Source organism: Carcharodon carcharias, assembly GCF_017639515.1.
Source record: "Carcharodon carcharias isolate sCarCar2 chromosome 27 unlocalized genomic scaffold, sCarCar2.pri SUPER_27_unloc_1, whole genome shotgun sequence".
NCBI classification, from domain to species: Eukaryota; Metazoa; Chordata; class Chondrichthyes; order Lamniformes; family Lamnidae; genus Carcharodon; species Carcharodon carcharias.
Genome location: NW_024470624.1, coordinates 1,039,517 through 1,066,335, shown reverse-complemented (window position 1 = coordinate 1,066,335; position 26,819 = coordinate 1,039,517). Strand labels below are relative to the sequence as shown.

At 45.0% G+C, this 26,819-nt stretch overlaps 1 protein-coding gene and 1 long non-coding RNA gene across 2 annotated transcripts in view; both read left to right on the top strand.

Moving 5' to 3' along the window:
• LOC121273587 (zinc finger protein 239-like) overlaps positions 1-18,789 on the top strand; it is a gene marked incomplete at its 3' end in the record, with an annotated part of 30,907 nt that extends 12,118 nt beyond the window's left edge. Inside the window, exon 3 of the mRNA XM_041180743.1 lies at positions 18,127-18,789. Within this exon, the coding sequence (XP_041036677.1) occupies positions 18,127-18,789 (663 nt within the window). The remainder of the gene's footprint in view (positions 1-18,126) is intronic.
• Positions 18,790-22,215: 3,426 nt separating this feature from the next.
• Positions 22,216-24,365, top strand: LOC121273730. Its single transcript, XR_005942065.1, has 3 exons — positions 22,216-22,372; positions 22,714-22,777; positions 23,630-24,365. It is a non-coding gene; the product is annotated as an uncharacterized LOC121273730 (long non-coding RNA).
• The last annotated feature ends 2,454 nt before the right edge of the window (positions 24,366-26,819 follow it).

Here is a 26,819-nt window from a genome sequence, read left to right as displayed (position 1 = left end):
AGATCCGAAACACTTGCTGTGGAATAAAGTTTCTCCTCGTGTTGCCGTTGCTTCTTTTTCCGATCATCTTAAACCAATGTCACTGGGTCTCACCCCTTCTACCTATGGGAACAGTTTCTCTCTATCTGCTCTGTCCAGACCCCTCATGATTTTAGTACCTCGATCAAATTTCCTTTCAATTTTCTCTTCTCCAAGGAGAACAGCCCCAGCTTCTCCAATTGACCCACGTCACTGAAGTTCCTCATCCCTGGGACAGTTCTCCTGAATCTTTTCTGCACCCTCTGTAAAGCCTTCACATCCTTCCTAATCTGTGGCGCACAGAACTGGACACAATGCTGGAGGCCGAATCACTATTTTATACAGGTTTCTCATAACTTCCCTGGTTTTGTATTCGAAGCCGCTGTTTATAAACCCCCAGCATCCCGTTTGCTTTATTAACTGCGCTGTCTACCTGTCCTGTCATCGAGTGATTTGTGCCCCTATACCCATAGCTCCCTCTGCTCCTGCACTCGCTTTAGAATTGGACCCTTTATCAATTGTCTCTCTGTTCTTCCGCCCATATAGAATCATTCAAGTACTTGAGGCGAAGTAATTGTGTGAGTTTAGTTTGGTGATAACACAGATCACACACACGCACACGCACACACACACACACACACACACACACGTGTACCAGGCAGGCACCTCAATACTTGCGGGGAGGTGAGTGTGAGATTGACATGTCAGCTCCTGAATGGAAAGCAGGGTGGCAGGAAAACCTGGGGAGTGTGGCATGAGAATAAATCCCTTTTGGAATAAATATCGGACGGGCTGAGGGGATTAAAGGTGAGAGAAGATATTAAAGAAGCGTTTGTACATAGGAAAGGTCCAGAGGGTGAGAAACGTCCTGAAGAGACTGATGAGCAGGAGAGACAGATGATAACAGCTCATCTCACCCGCTCCACAGCATCAACATACCCACTTTGTCCACATAGGTGTACCCGAAGAGTTCATAGTGTGAGGTCTCTACAAAATCCCACGATTCTGGAGCTGAGGGCCTCAGACAGTGTCCAGGGGTTCGATAGAAAACACGGTGATGGGATTTCAAACACAGAACACCTTTCTCACTGCAGGGAAGTTTAAGTCTGGTAAAATGTCTCTTTTCCAGGATGGCTCCTCAGTTCAGTGAGCTCCCGAGATGGTGTCTGAGAGGATTTTCTAAACCAGATTTGGAGGTAGCCCGATTTGCCCCCGTCCTCCTTTTCTGTTATTTACAGATTTTGCTGAATGCTCCATCTGTTACCTTTTGCCTCCGATATTTCTGTCTGGGTTATTCATCTATCCCTGTCTGAGCTTCTGATACAGTTCTGGTCCATTCACGCGAAATCTGAGCCCATCAAATACAGAAACATGACACAGGCAGTGTGATGGGAAATGTACAGAACTGGACCAGTTTTCTTCAATAGAGAAACTCTGCTGCCTGTCTCCCAACTCACACTCAGTCCCATTCACCTATCACCCTCTGTGCTCACTGACTGACATTGGCTCCCACTCAAGCAATGCCTCAATTTTAAAATTCTCCTCCTTGTGCCCAATTTTACCTCTGGAAAAGTGAATGGGATTTTGATTGAGCTAAATTCAGGCCAATTCTTTTCAAATCCCTCCACGGCCTCCTTTTTCTCAAATCACCGCATGGTCACGCACACTCTCCCCATCTCTGTAATCTTCTCCATCTCTACAACCCTCCGAGATATCTGTGGTCCACTAATTCTTGCCTCTTCAGTATCCCGCATTTCAACTGCACAACCACTGGGGGCCATGTCTTCAGCCGCCCGGGCCCCATGCTCTGTAACTCCCTCCTTAAACCTCTCTTTTTTGCACATTTAGGACTCTCCTTAAAAACTACCTCTCTGACCAAGCGACTGGTCATCTGAGCTAATATCTCTTTATGTGGTTCGGTGTCACCTTCTGTTTGGTAATCGCACTCGTGAATCTCCCTGGGATGTTTAAAGGTGCTATATAAATGCAGGTTGTTTTTGTTGTGGTGTTTGAATTATTTTCAGGGGACACTGCTATTGTTAAGCAGTCAAACACTTTCTTGCTGTATCCAGTGAGAGCTACGGGAAGACTGTTGACTACAATCGGCCATGCAAGGCTTTGTTCGATGTTTAAATATACAGAGGAGTGCAGACATTGTTATATCGGTCACTCAGAGCTGAACAGAAACCCGTCTCTTTAAATACAGATACAGGGAAGAGGCTGAAATGAAATCTGTCCCTTTTAACCTGCACAAAAGCAGGAGGCTCAGATTCACAGGCTGCAGAAGGAGTCAATTCGGCCCATCATGCCCCTGCCATCTCTTTGAAAGGACTCTCTGATTCATCCAACTGCTCTGCTCTTTCCCCACAGCCCTGCAAATTCTTCCCTTTCAAGTATTTACCCTTTGGAAAGATACTATTGAATCTGTTTACAGGCCAATCAGAACAACTTGCTGCATCAAAAAATAAAATCTCATCTCCCCTTCTGGCTCCTTTATTAATAACCTTAGAGGGAGTCACTTTCTGTTAAAGAGCCTGCCAAACCCTCTCATCCACTTTCCCTAAAGCGCAGTAATGTAATCATGAAACGTCCAGCAAAATCAAATATTTTTACTGATAAAAATTTGTTAATGAAACAGAACATAGTTAAAAACAGAAAATTACTTTAGGATCAAAGACAACTAGAGTAAAAAGATGTGCACAATGTTCTGGACACAAATGGTTTCTCTTTAATTCATCTGTCCCCTGTTTGCTGCCCTCTTTGTGGAACACCTCCGCTCAGTCCACAAGCATGACCCTGACCTTCCAGTTGCTGCCATTATAATTCACCACCTTGATCTCATGCTCACATTTCTGTCCTCGGCCTGCTGCACTGTTCCCGAGAAGCCCAACACAAGCTGGACGAGCAGCACCTCATCCTTCAATGGGGCACTTTACAGCCTTCTGGACTCAACCTCGAGTTCAACAACTTCAGACTGTCAACTCTGTTCTCTGTTTTGATTCCTTTTTACCAAGTGCCAGTCTGCATCTTGTTTTCATGTTTTTGATTTCAGACAGAGCTGTCCTTTATTCTGCCATTAACACTTACTCTGGACCAATGTTTTGTTTCGTTACCACAACCATTACCTCTCCCTTTGCCTTTTGTTCCATGATATTTATGTCATTTAATCTTGCCCACCCTCTAACCAATCCCTGACTTTCCCTTTTGTTCTATCTGATCCTCCCCCTTTCTCCAAAGTATTAACCCCATCACATTTCCCCCTCTTCTTAGTTCTGAAAAAGAGTCATATTGGACTCGAAAAGTTAGCTGTTTCTCCCTCTTCACAGATGTTGCCAGACCTGCTGAGTTTTCCTAAACTTCCTGTATTTATTTCAGATCTAGCTGTCGTGGTAGGAAAAACACTATTTACTGTCCAGAACAAAATAAATGACCTTCATCAGTTTTTGTGGATCATTTCAGTGGAAATGTGCACTCCCAGGCTCAAAGAGCATCAGCCCACTGGAAGCAAAGTCGTGAGACCGGCCAGTCCAGCAGAAAGAAACCCTCCGACCCTCCCACTTCAACAAGTGTCACAATGAAAATGGTTCAGGCCTGGATGTGATTAACAGCAGCAATAACAGCAGAATCCAACTCCTGTAATCACTTATGAACTCGCTGGTGTCTTAGCTAGTCAGATGAATGAGTGAATCACCTCCCACACAGGGAGCAGTGTGAACTCACTGGTGTTTTTGCAAGCTGGATGAATGACTGGATCTCTTCCCACAAGCAGAGCAGGTGAACGGCCTCTCCCCGGTGTGAACTCGCTTGTGTTTTTGCAGTTCGGATGAATTACTGAATCTCTTCCCACACTCAAAGTAGGCGAACGGTCTCTCTCCGGTGTGAACTCACTGGTGCGATTGCAGATTGGATAATTGAGTGAATCCCTTCCCACATTCGGAGCAGGTGAATGGCCTTTCCCCGCTGTGAATTCTCTGGTGTCACAGCAGGTTGAATGAATCACTAAATCCCTTTCCACACTCAAAGCTGGTGAATGGTCTCTCCCCAGCGTGAACTCCCTTGTGTGTCTGCAGCTCAGTTGAATTACCAAATCCCTTCCCACATTCAGAGCAGGAGAATGGCCTCTCCCCACTGTGAAATCGTTGGTGTGACTGCAGGCTGGACAACTGTCTGTTGCCACACTCAGTGCAGGTGAATGGCCACTTCCTGGTGAGAACTCGCTGGTGCCTCTGCAGGTGGGAGAACTGCGTGAAACCCTTCCCACAGTCAGGGCAGGTGAACGGCCTCTCCCCAGTGTGACTGCGCTGATGAGCTTCCAGCTGAGATGGGGCTTTGAATCCCTTCCCACAGTCAGGGCAGGTGAACGGCCTCTCCCCAGTGTGACTGCATCGATGAGTTTCCAGCTTCGATGGGGAACAGAATCCCTTCCCACAGTCCCCACATTCCCACGGTTTATCCATGGTGCTCATGCCCTTGTGTCTCTCCAGTCCGATGATCAGTTGAAGCCTTGTCCACACACAGAACATGTATAAGTGTCTCCTCATTGTGAATGGTGATGTTTTTTCAGGCTGTGTAACTGGTCAAAGCTCTTTCCACAGTCAGTGCACTGGACTCTCACTTGGGTGTGTGTGTGTCTCGGTGTTTTTCCAGTCACACTGAGGCTTAAAACCTTTTGAAGCAGACAGAACAGACAAACATTTCTCCTGCTTGGTTCAAAGAACCAATGATATTCAGGTCCCATTTAATCAAATGAGTTTGGCAGATCTTGATGTGACGTTTGGTTTGAGATTTCTGTCTGCAAATGTTCCCCTTCTAATATCCTGTAAAGGGAGTTTACAAAAATCATCACTGTCAGTACAGGATAGAAAGTCAGAGCAGGCAATTCTAATTTCTCATAGAGTCATAGAGGTCTACAGCACAGATAAAGGCCCTTCGGCCCATTGTGTCTGCGCCGGTCAAACAAGTACCTAACTATTCTAATCCCATTTTCCAGCACTCGGCCCATAGCCTTGTATGTCATGGCATTGCAAGTGCACTCCAAATACTTCTTAAATGTTATGAGGGTTTCTGCCTCTACCACACTTTCAGGCAGTGAGTTCCAGATTCCCACCACCCTCTGGGTGAAAGAATTCTTCCTCACATCCCCTCTAAACCACCTGCCCTTACCTTAAATCTATGCCCCCTACTTATTGATCCATCCACCAAGGGGAAAAGTTCCTTCCTGTCTACCCTACCTATGCCCCTCATAATTTTATACACCTCAATCATGTCCCCCCTCAATCTCCTCTGCTCCAGGGAAAATAACCCCAGTTTATCCAATCTCTCCTCACAACTAAAACTCTCCAGCCCAGGCAAGACCCTGATAAATCTCTTCTGCACTCTCTCTCGTACAATCACATCCTTCCTACAATGCAGATTCCAGAACTGCATGCAATACTCTAGCTGTGGCCTAACCAGCATTTTATACAGTTCCAGCATAACCTCCCTGCTCTTATATTCTATGCCTCAGCTAATAAAGGCAAGTATCCCATATGCCTTCTTACCCATCTTATCTACCAGTCCCGTTACCTTAAGGGACCGGTGGACATGCACACCAAGGTCCCTCTGATCCTCAGTACTTCCCAGGGTCCTATCATTCATCGTGTATTCCTGTGCCGTGTTTGTGCTGCTCAAATGCATCGCCTCACACTTATCCGGATTAAATTCCATTTGCCACTGATCAGCCCATCTGACCAGCCCGTCTATATCCTTCTGTAATCTAAGGCTATCCTCCTCACTATTTACTACCCCAACAATTTTTGTGTAATCCACGAACTTACTGAGCAGCCCTCCTACATTCAAGTCTAAATCGTTTATATATACCACAAACAGCAAGGGACCCAGCACCAATCCCTGTGGAACCCTACTGGACACAGGTATCCAGTCACAAAAGCACCCCTCATCCATCACCCTTTGCTTCCTGCCACTCAACCAATTCTGGATCCAATCTGCCAAACTGGATCCCATGGGCTCTTACCTTCGTTATCAGTCCCCCATGCGGCACCTTATCAAAAGCTTTGCTGAAGTCCAAGTAGACTATGTCAAATGCATTGCCCTCATCTACACACCTGGTCACGTTTTTGAAAAATTCAATCAAATTGGTCAGACATGACTTCCCCTGAACAAAACCATGCTGACTGTCCTTGATTAATCCCTGCCTTTCCAAGTGTGGATTAATTCTGTCCCTCAGAATTGCTTCCAATAGTTTCCCCACCACTGAGGTTAGACGGACTGACCTGCAGTTCCCTGGTTTATCTCTTCCTCCCTTCTTGAATAACAGTACCCCATTGGTTGTCCTCCAGTCCTCTGGCACCTCTCCTGTGGCCAAAGAGGTATTGAAAATTATTGCCAGTGCCCCTGATATCTCCTCCCTTGCCTCACTCAACAGCCTGGGATACAGTTCATCCGGGCCTGGTGATTTATTTACTTTTAATCCTGTCAGACCACTTAGAACCTCCTCCCTTTCAATGCTAATTTCTTTAATTATATCACAGTTCTTCTGCCTGATTTCCAAACCCACGTCGCCCATCTCACTTGTGAACAATGACACAAAGTATACATTTAGAACCTACCAACATCTTCTGGCTTAAAGCACACTGTACTTTCTCTCGTTCCTCAAAAGCTGTAAATCTCCATCCCACACACACACAGTCCCTGTATTCCCATTCTGCTACACTCTCTCCATTCTAAATCTAATCTACCCAGCATACACCCAATCATACTGCACTTAAAATGTACGGTACTCTATTACATGTTTGGAGACACATGGGGCTGTGAGGGAGAACTCTAATTCAGCAGCGAGTTGTGATGTCCTGGAACTGTGTACGAGGGTGGTGGAAGCAGAGATGATCAATGATTTCAAAATGAAATTGGAAGGGCACTTGAAGGAAAATAAACTTGCACAGGAATGGGGATATAGAGGGGGAATGGGACTGACTGGATTGCTCTACAGAGTCGGCAGGGACTTGAGTTGCTGAACTGACTCCTTCTGTGTCGTAATGAATCTATGACTAGAAATATACAACATAGTTACAGTAAAATATTACAAAACTAGAAATAGTCGTTTTGTAGTACAGCACTTGGGTATTGCTGAAAAAAGAGACATGTTGAAGCTTTCTGTTTTGTACTCATCAGGATACTTTGCAAAAAGACAAATATAAGGGGAAAACAACTATTTATACTGTATGTGAAGAGAGTGCTAATTGGTTGGCACGAGGACTCTGATTGGTAGAGATGTTCTTGCAAAGTGTCCTGATGAGTGCAGGATGAAAAGCTTTGACATGTCTATTTTTTCAGCAAAACTAGAAACAAGAATAAATTAACTTAATTACAGGACCATAAATAACATGCTAAAATGTCCCCCATCACAACATTAGACATATTTATGTTCTCTATTACTGTATTGTCCAGGGGGCAGAACTCATAGGAAATAAATTAAGGGACACTTCAACCGTGGGGCCAGAGGATGGTGGTGATGGGATGCTGGTGACCATGAGAGAGGGTTGAGGGAGGGCATTGTGTTTCAATATGAGAGGGGGTGGGGAGGAGGGGTCCTGAGACAATAATAGTGAGAGTGGATAGAGTTTAAAATCAACTAAAACTTACAACTTATCTTGTTCTGTCGCAACATCATCATCTCTCTGCTGGCTGACTTGCTCACTTACCGTCCCACCTGAATCACTCAAACTCACCCTGGAGACTCCCAGGATCAGGTTCCCACAGATTGTCATAGAAATATGGGACAAAAGGTAAAATCAGGAGAAATCCCTTAAAATACAGGACAGTAAATCACGCTGAAATTGTTCCCTTAAATGTCCGCCATCTCCTGGGGAAACCACCCCTTTAATTGTGAACATGAGGAAAGAGGCCATCATTTTAGCCAGACAAATAAATGTGTCAAGCTGAGGGAGCAAAGGATGCCAATGTCTTTAAGAGAGAGAGAGAGACCTGGGCCATCCTTTCCAGAGTCTGCACCCTCCCTGGATTCACTTCCTTTCCCTTCAGTTCCTGCAAGTCAACAATTTCCCCCCAGAATGAGAAAAGAAATGGATTTACTCACAGATTTTGCCCAGAGGAGGAAGTTTAAATCTGAAGCTCATTGTCCAACTTCCGCATTGTGATCGAAAACAAAAACAAAAACAGAATTACCTGGAAAAACTCAGCAGGTCTGGCAGCATCGGCGGAGAAGCATAGTGATGTTCACGATAGAACCCTGCCTGAATCAGCCAATAGGAATCACTGTGCTCCGCGGTGACGTCCTCGGGTTCCAGTCTGGAGGCCAGGGGCGCGGATACTGGAGGCCAGGGGCGCGGATACGGGAGCCCCGCACCCGACCCCGCCCCTTGTTCCCGTTCCCCCTTCCCCTCCCCCTCCACCTCCTCAAGCTAAGGTTTCCAGGCAACCGGATGACGGCTCCGGCCAGAGCGAGAAGCCGCACGGAGAACTCTGGAGAGGGGAAACGGCGCATGTGCGGGGGAGACCCCACCCCCCCATCCCTTCACACTGAGGGATTGACCAAAGAGTAGATTTGGAGGACCGGAAGGACCCTGGTACTCCAGCCAATCAGAGTGCGGCCTTTGTGTGAATGACGATTGAGCTTCACACAGACTAAAACTTCTTCCTGTGTCCAACATTTGTGAGTAAAACACTTTCTTTTCTCCCCCTTTCCATTTTTTTTCTCATTCTGGGGGGAAATTGTTGACTTGCAGGAACTGAAGGGAAAGGAAGTGAATCCAGGGAGGGTGCAGACTCTGGAAAGGTCTCTCTCTCTCTCTTAAAGACATTAACATCCTTTGCGCCCTCAGCTTGTCACATTTTATTTGTCTGGCTAAAAGGATGGTCTTTTTCCTAATGTTCACAATTAAAGGGGTGGTTTCTCCAGGTGATGGCTGACATTTAAGGGAATGGTAAATTAATATAGGACAAAGATATGTCTAGTGTTTTCACATGGTACCCAATATCCCAATGGTACATATTCAATACATTAATTTTGGCTCTCTCACTCTCGTTTCCCAAATGCCTTCATCCAATTCAAGGTCACTGAAAGTCAGAGCCTATCCCAACCTGCAATTGGCATGGTGCATCCAAGACAGGTCATCAGTCCATCACGGGGCACACACAGACTCACACACTCAGGGGCAATTTTTCTGTAGCCAGTTCATCTAACCAGCACATCTTTGGATGGTGGGAGGAAACTAAAGCACCTGGAGGAAAGCCACATGGACACAGGGAGTACGTGCAAACTCCACACAGACAACCATCCAAGGTCAGGATCGAACCTGGGTCCCTGGAGCTGTGAGGCAGCAGCACTAGCCACTACACCACCGTACTGACCATTTATGGTTTTCAAATAAAGTTAATTTATTAGTTCTTCTAGTCTGGTGATCTCGTACTGTCACTATTTTACATATTTTCAGCCATAGAATCATTACCGTACAGAAGGAGTCTGTTCTGTTACTCGAGTCCATGTTGACACTCTGTAGGACAATCCAGTCAGCCCCATTCCCTCTTTATTTGCCCATTCCCCAAATGTCCATTTTCTTCAAGTCCCCATCCAAGTTCATTTTCAGATCATTGATCATCTCCGCTTCGAACGCCCCTCCGCCCTCCTATTTTGTGGGCAGCGAGTTCCAGCTCATGACTGTTCGCTCGCTAACTAAGTGTCTTACTCTAATCATATAATGTAGTGCAGCATATTACACACATTTTTATAGCAATGAACATGGACCTTTTGACTCAGCATGAATCAGCACCCTCAGGAGAATCGGGATATTAGGTCAGCAGAGGGAGAATGGAGAAAGGGAGAGTGTGTGGGATGGAGATTTACAGCTTTTTGGGAAAGAGAGGAAAGAATGTTCTATAGGAACTGGAATTGTCTGTTCTGAATTTCTATCATGTACTGACAGTGATGACTTTTCTAAACTCCTTTGACAGGATATTAGAAGGGGGGGATTTTCAGTCAGAAATCTCAAACCAAACGACACATCAAGATCTGACAGTCATTTGATTCATGGGGACATGAATATTATCAGCCTTTGAATCTAGAAGGAGAAATGTTTGTTTTGTTTCCTTCAAACATCAATGTGACTGGAAAAGCACTGAGACACACACACCGGAGTGAGAGTGTTCCAGTGCACTGACTGGGGAAGAAGCTTCAACCAGTTAGACAGTCTAAAAAAAATCACACCATTCACAGCAGGGAGAGACATGTGTTCTGTGTGTGGAGGAGGGTTCAACTGATCGTGGATCCTGGAGAGACACAAGGACACCCACACCATGGGGAAACTGTGGAAATGTGGGGACTGTGGGAAGGGATTCAGTTATCCATGTCAGCTAGAAACTCATCAACGCAGTCACACTGGGGAGAAACCATTCATCTGTTCTGAGGGTGGGAAGGGATTCACTCGGTCATCCCATCTGTTCACACACCAGTGTGTTCACAAGTGATTACGGAGTTGGATTTGTGTTGTTATTGCTGCTGACAATCACATCCATCTCATTCTTCTAAACTCCAATGGATACAGGCCCAACCCATTTAACATTTCCTCATGAGACAACCCAGGAATCAGTCAAGTGAACCCTCTGAACTACCTCTCATCCAATTATACCCTTTCTTAAGTAAGGAGACCAAAACTGGACACAGTATTCCAGATGTAGTCTCACCAAGGACGTGTCCAGCAGTAGCAAACTGTCCCTACTTTTATATTCCATTCCTCTTGCAATAAAAAACATCTTTCCATTGGCCTTCCTAATTACTTGCTGTACCTGCATCATAACATTTGTGATTCAGGACACCCAGATCCCTCTGTACCACACAGTTCTGTAATCTCTCTCCAGCTTTTCTATTCTTCCTGCCAAAGTGGACAAGTTCACATTTTCCCACATTGTACTCCATCTGCCAAAGGTTTTCCCACTCACTTAACCTTTCTGTATCCCCTTGTAGACTTGTGTCCTCTTTACAGCTTACACTCCTATCTATCTTTGTGAGTCAGCCCCTTCATCCAAGCCAATGAGATAGATTTTAAATAGTTGAGAGACCAGCACTGAACACTGTGGCAATCCACTGGTTCGAGCTTACCAACCCAGAACTGACCCGTTTGTCCCTACTCTGCTTCCTGTTAGCTAACCAATCCTTTGCCCAAGCTAATATCTTATCTCCAGTACCAGAAGCTCTTATTTTGTGTAGTAACATTTGGTGTTGCACCCATATCAGATGCCTTTTGGAAATCCAAGTACACCACATCTGCATGTTCCCCTTTATCCACCTTCCTTCTTACTTCCTCAAAGAACGCTAATACGTTAGCCAAACACAATTTCCCTTTCACAAAACCATGTTGACTCTGCCTGATTGTATTCTGATTTTCTTACTGCCCAGCCATAACCTCCTTATTAATTTATTATAACATTTTCCCTACGACAGATATGAGACTATCTAAGTTTCCTACTTTGTCTCCTTTCTTTCTTGAATACTTGAGTTGCCTTTCCAGACATTTCCAGAATCTGGGGAATTTTGCAAAATTGCAACCAATGCACCTACTGTCTCAAAAGCCATTCCAGTCAATGCATCGAGTATTTCAGCAGCCAAGTTGGTCAGCTTGAACAGTTACCTTGGAAAGAGTGGTCAGGAAGCTGTGGGAGCAGGTGGGAAGAATGCAGTCTGCCTGGTCACAGTCGGAGCAAGAAGGCACTGAGACTCAAGCTTGAGCCAAGGAATCCACAGTCGTGAGACTTAAAGAAATTTTGACAGCTCAATTATACAAAAGCGAATGGAAAGATGCCCAGGAATTCTTGCACCTCGGGGCTCAGGAGGGGGTGATGGGAACCCTGGGGTTCAGTGCCCCTGTGTCCAAAGTGGGGAGTCACAGGAACAGGGTACAGAGGAGCCGAAGAGAAACCATTTGGGTCCAGAACATTGTGCACATCATTTTACTCTGGTTGTCTTTGATTCTCAAGTAATTTTCTGTTTTTAACCATGTTCTGTTTCATTAATAAACTTTTATCAGTAAAAATATTTGATTTTTCTGGACTTTTCATGATTAGATTTCTGCACTTTAGGGAAAGTGGGTGAGAGGCTCTTTAACAGAAAGTGAGTCCCTCTAAGGTAATTAGCAAAAGAGCCAGAGGGGGAGATGAGATTTTATTTTTTGACACAGTGACTTGTTCTGATCTGCCTGAAAGCAGATTCAATCGTACCTCTCCAAAGGGGAAATACTTGAAAGGGAAGAATTTGCAGGGCTGTGGGGAAAGAGCAGAGCAGTTGGATGAATCAGAGAGTCCTTTCAAAGAGATGGCAGGGGTATGATGGGCCGAATGGATATATATAGATCCGGGCCGCCCACCCACGCGGCGGATAGAGCGGTTTCCCCAGCGCGGGGCATTGTGGGAGCTACGGCCGCCATTATTCGTCCGGAGCCCAGTCTCCAAACTCCTGGGACTGGGATGGAAAGTGGTTGTGGAGGACGCAGTTACCCCACCCTGACACGAAGTACATGTGGGTCGTCACTGGATTTGACTGTGACGTCCCCTTAGCAAAACAGTTTGTTAACTTCAGTTGTAAAGATTGAGACATCTGGGTAACATATTGGGGAGGGTAATAGGTGAGTGTGAAACTGAACCCAAGAGTCAGCACCTTGAGGAGAGGAGAATTAGATAAAAGGCAGGAGGCGGATAGTAGGATGAATAAGGGTTAAAATTAATAGTGGCAGGGGATGTCTGGGGCACAGAAGTTCATAGCATAGGAATAATCGATCCGGAGATGATGAATAGGCTGGGTCACTTCTCTCTTGGAAAGACAAGTCTGAGGGCTAATGGAGGTTTTTATAATTCTGAAAGGTTTTGATAGATACAGAGAACGTTTCCTCTTGTAGGGGGAAGAGCAAAACTAGAGGCCATCAACATAAGATAGTGACTGATAAATCTAATCGGAAATTCGGGAGAAACTTCTTTATCATAGAATGGTGAGAATGTGGAACTCGCTACCACAGGGAGTGGTGGAGGTGAATAACATAATTACATTTGAAGGGAAGCTGGATAAACACATGGGGGAGAAATGAACAGAAGGATTCACTGATAGAGTGAGATGAGAAAGGATAGGAGGATTCTTAAGTGAACCTGGCATGGTTAAGGCTGAATGGCCTTATTCTGTGCTGTATATTCAATGTAAATGAGCCTGGTCTTGCTATTAACTATGACATTGTCCATTTTGTGTAAAAGGGAAACAGTTCCACTCACAGAAGAACATATCAGCTCATTACTTCCAGCTATTGTCCAATCACTGCCCCTTGTCATTCAGGTGTCCGAGTAAGAAGCCAAGGCATTCAATTCAACTACAAACATCTCATGTGATTGGTTCCAATATAACTTTGAAGAGCAAACGGACTGAAATTATTTAAATTTGCTGGGTCCCAGTGCTTTCCCAAAACAATGATGATTTATCAGCCAGTCTTTTCACATTGAAGAGTTTGTTTCATCCAGGACAAAGCAGCCCACTTGATTGGCACCCCACCGACCACCTTAAACATGCACTTGCTCTGCTATTGATACATTGTGGTTGCAGTGTGTACCATCTACAAGATACACTGCAGCAACTTACCAGGGATCCTTTGACAGCACCTCCCAAATACAACATCTACCACGTCATATGACATGGGCAGCAGACACATGGTCCATACTTATGCAACTCCTTCAGCTCACACAAAGCCTTTTAGTTCAGTGGTTGTGTGTATGGGTACACAAACGCTGTTCAATCAGTGGCTGTATGTATATGTACACAAAATACTTTCAATCAGAGTCTGTGTACGCAGACCCCTTTCAGTCAGAGTCTGTGTCTATACAGACCCCTCTCAGTCAGGGTCTGTGTACGCAGACCCCTTTTGGTCAGAGTCTCTGTGTATGCAAACCCCTTTCAGTCAGAGTCTGTGTGTACCCTGGCCCCTTTCAGCTCAGTTTCACCTTTCTCAGCCCATCCTGCTGCATTCTGGGCAGGTTTTAATTTGACCATTTCCTGGTCTTTGCCCAGTCTCCTCTGATTCCGAGCTGGTTCTATATTTATAATTGTGGCTGTTTGTGCAATAAGGTCCTTAACCTAAACTTGAGAGTGGTTCATATGTTAAAAACCCTTGATTCGACCTTCATTAAAACAGGCTGAAATGCCTCATCTTAAAAAAGTATTTCATTGGCTGAGGGGCTGGAGGATGTTGCATGATACAAATTATTCACACACAATGTACAGCATAGAACAAGGTCATTCAGCCCAGGTCATTCATACTGTACACAAGCCTCTTCCCACCTTTCTTCCTCGTGCTTATCCAGCTTATCCTTACAGATATCTATACTATTCCCCTTAACCACTCCTTGTGGCAGCGAGTTCTACATTCTCTGGGTGAAGAAATTTATTCTCTTAACTTTCTTCTTGCCCCTTTTAATTGTTGCCCAGTTTCTCAGCTCGATCTGCTGATCCTGGAAAGGGAAAAAGGACAGAGAAAGGATGAGGCAACTGGCTCTTCACATCACTTCCCCCAATACCAGGGCTCAGTCACTCTCATACTCTCGTCTCTGAGTCTGAAGGTCGTGGGTTCAAGTCCCCACTCCAGAGACTCGGGTCCCCCATAATCCAGGGCTGACACTCTTCTGGTCTTCAGCTGCCAAATTCCTAAACTCTGGAATTCCCTCCCTTAACCCCTCCACTTCTCTCTCCTCCTTTAAGACTCTGCTTAAAACCTACCCTTTCTTCTCTCAGTGACATCAAGGACTTGAGAAACTGTGTGTCCAAAACAAACTGATTTATTTGACATTTATCCAGAATATTAAACTGCAACTCAGTTACAGGGATTATTAACATCAGCCGAAACAGACCCCGATTGTCAGAATAAACATGGTTCAGTCCTGGATGTGATGAGCAGCAGCAGTAACAGCAGAATCTGTCAAACATGTACTCATTTGTGTGTCAGGAAGTGGGATGAGCAAGAGAATCCCCTCCCACACTTGGAACATTTAATCAGTCTATTGCCAGTCTGAACTTGCCAGTAGGACTGAGTCAATCCATTCCCACATACGGAGTAACTCTTTTGAGTACAAACTCATTTCCATCTGTTTCAGATAAAGTTACATTATTTCATAGTTTGCCATTGTGAGATTTGAACTCTTGATCTTGGGGTTACAAACCCAGTACCATAACCACTTGGCTATTTAGGCCAAGCCCCCATATATAGAGTAGGTGAATGGCCTCTCCCTGGTTTGTAATCGAGCATGATGAGAGAGTGAATCCTTTTCCTCATTCTTGAGTTGTCTGTGTAGACAGGCCTGAACCACGACCTCCACCAGGGGTAGGGCAAGGAGGCAGATCCAGAATCCACCCCAGCCAGAACGGTTGTTGGCACCAATCTGATATATACCCACCTTTCAGGCAACTGAGCCAACCAGCCCCCCCGAGGAGTGGGAGTTGCCCTGATAGTGATAGCTGAGGTTCCAATTTCTTTCCATCATGCGACTGAGCAGGAATCTCCCCCCCCCCCAACTTACTGCCTGCCATTGGTGTGTGTTCGAAGGTGTTACAAGTTGATACTAAACCTGTTTGTCTGCATCGTGAAGACACTTTCCTTGGCCATCAAGTCCTGGAGTGGGACTTGAACCAGAAGCTTCTGGCTCAGAGGCAGGGACACCACCCACTGCTCCACAAGACCTCCTCCGTTACCTATTGCCCTCCCCAATATGTCACCCAGGAGTCTACATCGTTACAGAAGGAGAGTGATATTCTACTTGAAATGTTAACTCCGTTTCTCTGTCCACACATGATTCCAGACCTGTTGAGTGTCTCCAGCGCTTTCTATTTTCATTTTTGTCTAACCCATATTCACCCTACTATCCTCCTCTTGCCTTTTATCTAATTCTCCTCTCCTCAAGGTGCTGACTTTCGGGTTCAGTTTCACACTCACCTATTGCCCTCCCCAATATGTCACCCAGGTGTCTAAATCTTTACACATGAAGTTAACAAACTGTTTTTGCGAAGGGAGCGTCACAGTCAAACCCTGTGACTACCCATATGTACGTTGTGTCAGGGTGAGGTCACTTCGCCCCCCACCCCCACTTTCCATCTCAGTATCAGGGGTTTGGAGACTGCGCTTAGGATGGGTAATGGCGACCGCAGCTCCCACAATGCCCCGCGCAGGGGAAACAGCTCTATCCGCCGCGCAAGAGGGCGCCCCGGGACTGCGCATGTCCAAGGCAGAGGGAAAGCTGCGCATGTACGGGGGGGGACAGCTACCACCACCCCACCCCCTACCCATCCAACACCACCCCCCCCCCCACCGTAACCTTCATGTTGAGGGAATGGGGAGAATTGGAGGACCGGAAGGATTCTGGTCCTCCAGCCAATCAGATCGCGGGCTTGGTGTGAATGAAGATTGAGACAGATTAAAACTTCTTCCTGTGTCCAACACCTGTGAGTAAAACATTTTCTTTTCTCCCCCTTTCCATTTTTCTCATTCTGGTGGTAAATTGTTGACTTTAGGAACTGAAGGGAAAGGAAGTGAATCCAGGGAGGGTGCAGACTCTGGAAAGGTTGGTCCAGGTCTCTCTCTCTCTCTTAAAGACATTGACATCCTTTGCTCCCTCAGCTTGACACGTTTATTTGTCTGGCTAAAAGGATGGTCTCTTTCCTAATGTTCACAATTAAAGGGGTGGTTTCCCCAGGAGATGGCTGACATTTAAGGGGACAATTTCAGGGTGTTTAACTGTCCTGTATTTTCAAGGTTTGCTTCTTATTTTGCCTTTTGTCCCGTATTTCTAGGACAGCCTGTGGGAAACTGATCCTGGGAGTCTCCAGAGAGAGTTTGAGTGATTCGAGTGGAACTGCAACGCAGTGAGTCGGCCAGCAGAGAGATGTTGTTGTGACTGAACAAGACAAGTTGTAAGTTTTTGTTTATTTTAAACCCCACCACCCTTCTCACTATTATTGTCTCATTACCCCTTCTCCCCACCCCCTCTCCTTGAAACCAAACGCCCCCCCTAATCTACTTTCTTGGTCACCAGCATTGCACCATCTCCCCGGTCCCACCCATGCCTCCAGCCCAACTGCTGAAGTGTCCCATGTTTTATTTTGTTAGCATTTTGTCCCTCTGGACAATATAATGGAGGACATAGATATGTCTAATATTGTGATAGGAAACTCTTTAGATGTATTATTTATATTTCTGTAATTAAGTCCATTTATTATCCGTTCCAGTCTTGTAATTTAGGACTGTAGTTGCGTAATATATTTGCAATAATAGAGTCAGTACGGCACAGAAGGAGCCCATTTGACAACTCGAGTCCATGCGATTCTCTGTAGAGCAATCCTGTCAGTCCCATTTCCCCTCTATCTCCCAATTCTTCTGCAAGTTTATTTCCTTCAAGCGTCCATCCAATTTAATTCTGATGAAGAGTTATACTGACTCGCAACGTTAACTGCATTCCTCTCTGCAGATGCTGTCAGACCTGCTGAGTTTTTCCAGCTATTTTTGTTTTTGTTTCATTTTTAAATTATTGACCATCTGTGCATCCACCATTCCTGTAGGCAGTGGGTTCCAGATCATCACCACTTGCTCCTGAAATAGAGTTCCTCCCCACAGCCTCGTGTTTCTCTAATCATGTGATAGAGTTCTGTGTATTACACACAATTTTAGTGCAGTAATGTTGGGTGTATATTACAGCAGAGTGAGAATGGAGGGAGAATGATGGCTTTTGTAAATTCCTTTTACAGGATATTAGAAGTGGAGGATTTCCAGACAGAAATCTCAAACCAAACGTCAAGGTCTAACAGTCACTCAGTGCATCGGGACCTGAATATCATCGGCCTTTGAATCTAGAAGGAGAAACGTTTATCTGTTCTGTCTGCTTCTAAAGATTTTAAACATCAGTGTGACTGGAAAAGCACCGAGACACAGACACCCGAGTGAGAGTGTTCCATGGCACTGACTGTGGAAAGAACTTTAACCAGTTACACAGCCTGAAAAAACATCACACCATTCACAGTGGAGAGAGCCATTAAACATGTCCTGTGTGAGGACGAGCTTCAACTGACCATCGGATCTGGAGACACACAAGGACACCCACACCATGGAAAAACCATGGAAATGTGGGGACTGTGGGAAAGGATTCAGATCCCCATCTGAGCTGGAAGCTCACCGACGTAGTCATACTGGGGAGAGGCCATTCATCTGCTCTATATATGGGAAGGGATTCGCTCATTCAATCAACCTGCTGAGACACCAGCGACTTCACACTGGGGAGAGGCCGTTCACCTGCTCTGAATGTGAGAAGGGATTCAGTCAGTTATCCAGCTTGCAGTCACACCAGCGAATTCACACTGGGGAGAGGCCGTTCACCTGCTCTGAATGTGGGAAGGGATTCAGTCAGTTATCCAGCTTGCAGTCACACCAGCGAATTCACACTGGGGAGAGGCCATTTGCCTGCTCTGAATGTGGGAAGGGATTTATTGATTCATCCAACCTGCTGCGACACCAGCGACTTCACACTGGGGAGAGGCCTTTCACCTGCTCTCAATGTGAGAAGAGATTCAGTAATTCATCTGACCTGCGGAAACACCAGCGAGTTCACAGAGGGGAGAGGCCACTTACCTGCTCTGAGTGTGGGAAAGGATTCAGTAATTCAGCTGACCTGCTGAGACACCAGCGAGTTCACACCAGGGAGAGACCGTTCACCTGCTCTGAGTGTGGGAAGGGATTCAATCAGTCATCCCACCTGTCGAGACACCAGCAAGTTCACAAGTGATTCCAGCGGTTGGATTCTGCTATTATTTCTGCTGTTAATCACATTGAGAAATGAACCACATTCATTCTGACAGTTTGTGAAGTGGGAGGGTCAGAGGGTTTCTTTCTACTTGACTGGCCGGACTCATGACTTTGCTTCCAGTGGGCTGATGCTCTTTGAGCCTGGGAGTGCACATTTCCACTGAAATGATCCACAAAAGCTGATGAAGGACATTTATTTTATCCTCGACAGTAAATAGGGTTTTTCCTACCACTACAGGTAAATCTAAAATAAATACAGGAAGTTTAGGAAAACTCAGCAAGTCTGGCAGCATCTTTGGAGAGAGAAACGTTTCGAGTCCAGTCTGACTCTTCTCCAGAATTTCAGAGATGGAGAAATATGATGGGTTTGATGCTGTTGAGAAAGGGGGAAGGTTCCGGAAGAACAAAAGGGAAAGTCAGGGATTGGTTAGAGGGCGGGCGAGATTAAATAACAAGTATATCATGGAACAAAAGGCAAAGGGAGAGGTAATGGTTGTAGTAAAGAAACAAAGCATTGGCCCAGAGTAAGTGTTTATGGCAGAATAAAGGACAGCTGTTCTGAAAGCAAAAACATGAAAACAAGATGCAGACTGGCACTTGGCAAAAAAAGATCAAAACAGAGGACTGGGTTGACAGTCTGAAGTTGTTGCACTCAATGCTGAGTCCAGAAGGCTGTAAAGTGCCTCACTGGAGGATGAGGTGATGTATGTCCAGCTTCTGTTGGGCTTCTCAGGAACATTGCAGCAAGCCGAGGACAGAAATGTGAGCATGAGAGCAAGGTGGTGAATTATAATGGCAGCAACTGGAAGGTCAGAGTCATGCTTGTGGACTGAGCGGAGGTCTTCCACAAGGAGGGCAGTGAACAGGGGACAGATGAATTAAAAAGAAAGCATTTGGGTCCAGAACATTGTGCACATGCTTTTAATCTGGTTGTCTTTGATCCTCAAGTAATTTTCTGTTTTTAACCATGTTCTGTTTCATTAATAAACTTTTATCAGTTGAAATATTTTGAGTTTTCTGAAGTTTTCATGATTAGATTTCTGCACTTTAGGGAAAGTGGCTGAGAGGGGTTGGCATGCTCTTCAACAGAAAGTGAGTCAATAGCATCTTTCAAAAGAGTAGATACTTGAAGGGGAAAAATTTGCAGTGCTGTGGGGAAAGGGCAGAGCAGTTGGGTGAATCAGAGAGTCCTTTCAAAGAGATGGCAGGGGCACGATGGGCTGAATGGACTCCTTCTGCAGTCTGTGAATCTGAGCCTCCTGCTTTTGTGCAGGTTAAAAGGAACAGATTTCATTTCAGCCTCTTCCCTGTATCTGTATTTAAAGAGACGGGTTTCTGTTCAGCTCTGTGTGACTGATATAATAATGTCTTCACCCCTCTGAAAATTTAAACATTGAACAAAGCCTTGCATGGCCGATTATAGTCAACAGTCTTCCTGTAGATCTCTCTGGATGCAGCAATGGTTCCATTGTTCTGCTCCATGGAACATTGTACAAAAATGGTTAAATCCAATAAAATTAATCCAGTAACAACAATAATCAATGGTCTAATGACAACAAGCCTTATTTGAGATGTGGTTATGCTGATTTAAAGATTAAAAGTGGGTTTCGAGAATCATCTTGGGCTTGCGAGTTGGACTCCAGTGGTGGAGGTACTGAGTGACCCCTGGGGCAGGATTGTGGGAAATCGCTGTTGGTTCAGGAACCTGAGGAAGATTCACACTCCTACCTGGAGTGATCGCCCAATTGAGGTGGGGAAAGTTGCTCATGTATTTCAGAAGTATGCCTTTTTCTTTAAATAAACATTGATATTATTTGTTATTTCAGAGTCCTGTCTTGCCTGATGGTTAATTCTCTTTCAAATTAATACATTTGAGAGGGTCAATTTGAAATATAGGGATTCAATATGTAACTAAGTGATTAGGCACCTGCAACCAATTTTATTTACGCACCCCTTTAACACTGGGAGAGAGCCTTGAGAAGGCGCAAGAAAGATTCAAAGATGTGATATCAGAACTGAAAAAGTTTAAGTTGCAAATTAGATTGAACAGGCTGGGAATATATTCTCTGGAAAAGAGAAGGCTGAGGGCTGACCTGATAGAGAAGTTTAAGATTATGACAGGGTGTGATAGGGTTGATGTCATCAAGTCATCACTGTCAATACATGATAGAAATTCGGAACTGAGAATTCTAGTTCTCATGAAACATATTTATCCCTCTCAAACTATAAATCTCTGTCACCCACACACTTCCTCCTCCCTATTCATTGTAACCTTAATTCGTCCTACTATGCTGCTCCTGCTTTTTCCCCAATTCTCCTCCCCTGAAGGTGCTGATCTTGGGCTCAGTTTCACATTCACCTCTTCCTCTCTCCAATATTTCACCCAGGTGCCGGAATCTTTACACCTGAAATTAACAAACTGTCCAACAGGAGATTCACTTTCAGTTGGTTCACTGTGCTGGGCTATGCTGTGAGAATAAGACAGCTGATCAGACTGTTCATGATGGTGGTCTTGGAATTGGGGGCAGTGGGGGAGTTCAACTGGCAGCTCTGAATAAAACAACAACTTATATCTATGCAGCACCATTAACATAATATAACGTCCCACAATGTTTCACAGGATCACAGTGAAACAAAATTTGACAAACATTTGATGAAGTTGTGCAAGATCATGATTATGTGATATAAACTTGTTTGCCATCTCAAACTATAAATCTCTGCCCCTCACACACTCCCTCCTCAATATTGTTTGTAACCCAAATTCACCCGAATTTATCCTCCTGATTTTTCCCCAATTCTCCTCACCTGAAAGTGCTGATTCTTGGGTTCAGTTTCACGCTCACCTATTGCCCTCCCCAATATGTCACCCAGTCTCTAAATCTTTACACCTTAAGTTAACAAACTGTTTGGCTAAGGGAGCATCATAATCAAATCCAGTGACTACCCACATGTAATTTGTGTCAGGATGGGATCACTGCGACCCCGACCCCCACTTTCCATCCCAGTCCCAGGAGTTTGGAGACTGGGCTCCGAATGAGTAATGGCGGCCGTAATTCCCACAATCCCCCGCATTGGGAAAATCGCTCTATCCGCCGCGCAGGCGGGCGACCCGGGACTGCGCATGTCCAAGGGAGAGAGAGGAAGCTGCGCATGTGCGGAGGAGAGCCCACCTCCCACCTTCCCTTCATGCTGAAGGTTTCACCAATAGAAAAGCAGAATTACCTGGAAAAACTCAGCAGGTCTGGCAGCATCGGCGGAGAAGAAAAGAGTTGACTCAAGTTCTGTCGAAGGGTCATGAGGACTCGAAACGTCAACTCTTTTCTTCTCCGCCGATGCTGCCAGACCTGCTGACTTTTTCCAGGTAATTCTGTTTTTGTTTTGGATTTCCAGCATCCGCAGTTTTTTTGTTTTTTTCACCAATAGAACCGGACCGGAAGGACTCTGGTCCTCCAGTCAATCAGAGCGCGGGCTTGGTGTGAATGAAGATTGAGCGCCGCAGACTAAAACTTCCTCCTGTGTCCAACATCTGAGTAAAACACTTTCATTTTTCCCCCTTTCTATTTATTTTCTCATTTTGGGGGCAAATTGTCGACTTGCAGGAACTGAAGGGAAAGGAAGTGAATCCAGGGAGGGTGTAGACTCTGGAAAGGTTGGCCAGGTCTCTCTCTTAAAGACATTGACATCCTTTGCTCCCTCAGCTTGACACTTTTATTTGTCTGGCTAAAAGGATGATCTCTTTCTTAATGTTCACAATTAAAGGGGTGGTTTCCCCAGGAGATGGCTGACATTTAAGAGGTCAATTTCAGGGTGATTAACTGTCCTGCATTTTAAGGGATTGCTCCTTATTTTGCCTTTTGTCCCATATTTCTAGGACAGCCTGTGGGAAACTGATCCCAGGGGTCTCCAGGGTGAATTTGAGTGATTCAAGTGGGGCGGTAAGTGAGCGAGCTGACCAGCAGAGAGATGATGATGTTCTGACTAAACAAGATAAGTTGCAAGATTCAGTTGATTTTAAACCCCAACCTCCCACGATTATTGTCTCAAGACCCCCCTTCCCTACCCCCCTTATTGAAACTCAAGCCCACCACAACCAGTGCTCTCTGTCTCCAGCCTCCCCTACTCCATGCCTCCAGCCCCACAGCTGAAGTGTCCCTTATTTTATTTCAGAGGAGTTGCACACCCCGGACAATATAGTAATATAGGACATAAATATGTCTAATTTTGTGATATTTATTGTTCTGTAATAAAGCACATTTATTTTATTTCTAGTCCTAATATATATTACTGTAGTTACATTATATATTTCCAGTCATAGAGTCATTACTGCACAGAAGGAGCCCATTCAGTAATTTGAGTCTATGCCGACTCTCTGTAGAGAAATCCAGACAGTCCCAATCCCCTTCTATGTACCCGTTCCTCTGCAAGGTTATTTCCTTCAAGTGTCCATCCAGCTTCATTTTGGAATCATTGATCGCCTCCACTTCCACCACCCTCATAGGCAGCGAGTTACAGATCATCACCACTTGCTGTCAAAATAAAGTTCTCCCTCACAGCCCCAAGTGTCTCATAATCATGCAAGAGTTCTGTACATTAAACACATTTTAGTTGCTGTACATACAGCAGAATGAGAATAGAGAGAGAGTATAACAGAATTGGAATGTAGAGAGTGTGCGTGCTGAGGAGTCTTACAGCTTTTGGGGAATGAGAGAGTACACCACAGAAACTAAAATTGTTCTGAATATCTATCCTGTACTGACAGTGATGTCTTTTCTAAACTCCTTTTACAGGATATTAGAAGGGGAGGATTTGCGGACTGAAATCTCAAATCAAACTTAACGTCAAAATCTGACAATTGCTTGATTCATCGCGACCTGAATATCACTGGCCTTTGAATCTAGAAGGAGAAATGTTTGTTTTCCTGCTTCAAAAGATTTTAAACATCAATGTGATTGGAAAAGCACCGAGACACACACACCTGAGTGAGAGTGTTCCAGTGCACTGACTGTGGAAAGAGCTTTAACCAGTTACACAGCCTGAAAAAACATCACCATTCTCAGCGGCGACAAATCGTACACGTGTTCTGTGTGTGGACTAGGCTTCAACTGACTGTTGAACCTGGAGAGTCACAAGCACACCTGCACCATGGAGAAACAGTGGAAATGTGGGGACTGTGGGACGGGATTCAAAACCCCATTGAAACTGGAAACTCATCAATGCAGTCACACTGGGGAGAGGCCGTTCACCTGCTCTGAGTATGGGAAGGATTCTCTGCTTCTTCCACCCTGCAGACACACCAGCGAGTTCACGCTGGGGAGAGGCCCTTCACCTGCTCTGAGTGTGGGATGGGATTCAGTAATTCATCCAACTTCCAGAGGCATCAGCGAGTTAACAACAGGGAAAAGCCATTTACCTGTTCTGAGTGTGGGAAGGGATTCAGTATTTCAACTCATCTGCAGACACACCAGTGAGTTCACACTGGGGAGAGGCTGTTCACCTGCTCTGAATGTGGGAAGGGATTCAGTAATTCATCTCACCTTACAAAACACCAGCGAGTTCACAGTGGGGCGAGGCCGTTCACCTGTTCTGAGTGTGGGAAGAGATTCACTGTTTCATCCACCCTGCTGGCACACCAGCGAATTCACACTGGGAAGACGCCCTTCACCTGCGCCGAGTGCAGTAAGGGATTCACTGACTCATACAGCCTGCAGACTCACAAGCGAGTTCACACCGGGCAAAGACAGTTCACCTGTGCTCAGTGTGGGAAGGGATTCACTCACTCATCGCACTTGCTGAGACACCAGCGAGTTCACAAGTGATTACAGGGTTTGGATTCTGCTGTTATTGCTGCTGTTAATCTCATCCAGGACTGAACCATGTGCATTCTGACACTTGGTGAAGTGGGAGGGTCGGAGGGTTTCTTTTTGCTGGACTGGCCGGTCTCTTGAATTTGCTTCCATTGGTCTGATGATCTTTGAGCCTTGGAATTCACATTTCTGCTGAAATGATCTGCAAAAGCTGACAAAATAGATTTATTTTATCCTGGATTGTAAATATTGTTTTCCTACCACTACAGGTTGATCCAAAATAAATACAGAAAGTTATGGAAAGGTCTGGCAGCATCTGTGGAGAGAGAAACAGACTTCATATACGAGTCCAATATGACTTAAGAAGTAAAGAGAGGGAGAAATGTGATGGGTTTAATGCTGTTGAGAAAGGGGAGAGGGTCAGGTAAAACAAAAGGGAATGTCAGGGATTGGTTTGTGGGTGGCGAGATTAAATGCCAAAAATATCATGGAACCATGTAAAAGGAGTAGTAATGGTTGTAATAAAGAAACAAAGCATTCACCTAGAGTAAGTGTTAATGGCAGAATAAGAGACAGCTCTGTCTGAAAGCAAAAATCATGAAAATGATATACAGACTGGCACTTGGTTAAAAAACACTTGTCCCCTGTCAACGCAAGATGACCGCACAAGATGACTGCACAAGATGGCCATCAATACCCATCTGCACATGTGCACTTGTCTGTGTGAGCGCTCAACACCAATAACGTCATTGGCCGGATGCACCTGCAGTAAACACAGCCCGATTAGAAACGTTGGAAAGTAAAACCATACATTTCCGTTGTTATTGTTAACAAAACTACATATGTTACAGATTGTGGAAGAGAAACAGTGGATTGTATTTGACTCTATGTTAAAAGAAACAGACAGTGCAGAGAATAGTAAAATGTTTCAGGTATCGATGAGCGAGCTGCCCGGGTTTGTATATAATAGAACTGAAAATATGCCATGGAAACAGAGAAAGCTAAAGGAAGTGACCGAGGGGAAAATGGGTATTGAATTTTGTTCTGAATGAAATAGCCCTTTCTTGGTCCAAAATCCACTCTCTGATTGTTCATTGAATTTTGTTCTTCAGTTTCAGTTCTCATTGGGATTGCTGTGAGTTCGAAATTGGTTTAAAAACAGGGAGAAACTAACTGGAGAGGATGAGTATCACACGGAGGCTGGGAGAATGAGTAGAGTTCTGATCTCCGTCACTCACAATGATGTCACGGCATGAAGTGATACAACTGAGCACGCCACGCGTTGGCAGCAAATGCAGCCACGAAAAATAGATCCAAATGAAGGATAGAGTTGACGGTCTGAAGTTGTTGAACTCAATGTTAAGTCCAGGAGGCTGCAAAGTGCCTCATCAGTGTCCAAGTGCTCGTCCAGCTTGTGTTGGGCTTCTTGGGAACATTGCAGCAGGCCGAGGACAGAAATGTGAGCATGAAAGCGAGGTGATGAATTATAATGGTGAGCAATTGGAAGGTCAGGGTTGTGCTTGTGGACTGAGTGGAGGTGTTCCACAAAGAGGGCAGCAAACAGGGGACAGATGAATTAAAGATAAACCATTAGGGTCCAGAACATTGTGCACATCCTTTTACTCTGGTTGTCTTTGATCCTCAAGTAATTTTCTGTTTTTAACCGTGTTCTGTTTCATTAATAAACTTATATCAGTAAAATTATTTGATTTTTCTGGATTTTTCATGATTAGATTTCTGCACTTTAGGGAAAGTGGGTGAGAGGGGTTGGCAGGCTCTTTTACAGAAAGTGAGTCCCTCTAAGGTAATTGGCAAAGGAGCCAGAGGGGGAGATGAGAATTTATTTTTGACACAGCGATCTTAGAAAATGGGGGTCAGGGGGTCAATTAACCGTTTATCCTCTTTTCCCAAATTCTGAAATGATTCACAGTGATAACCCTTATTGGTGACAGTGGTTAGATTTTATTCAGTATAAATAAGACCTGACAGATGCTCATGTCTGAGCAGTAGTATCAAAGTGCAGCAGCATTACCATTACACTCTGGGTGGAAGCACCATCTCCACGTAAATGCTCCCTGGTCTGCCCCAGATGCCATGGCACCAGTCAATGCAATATGTAAAACCTCTACAAATCTCTGTGCTCGGGGAATCCCTTCTGATACTTTTTTACATC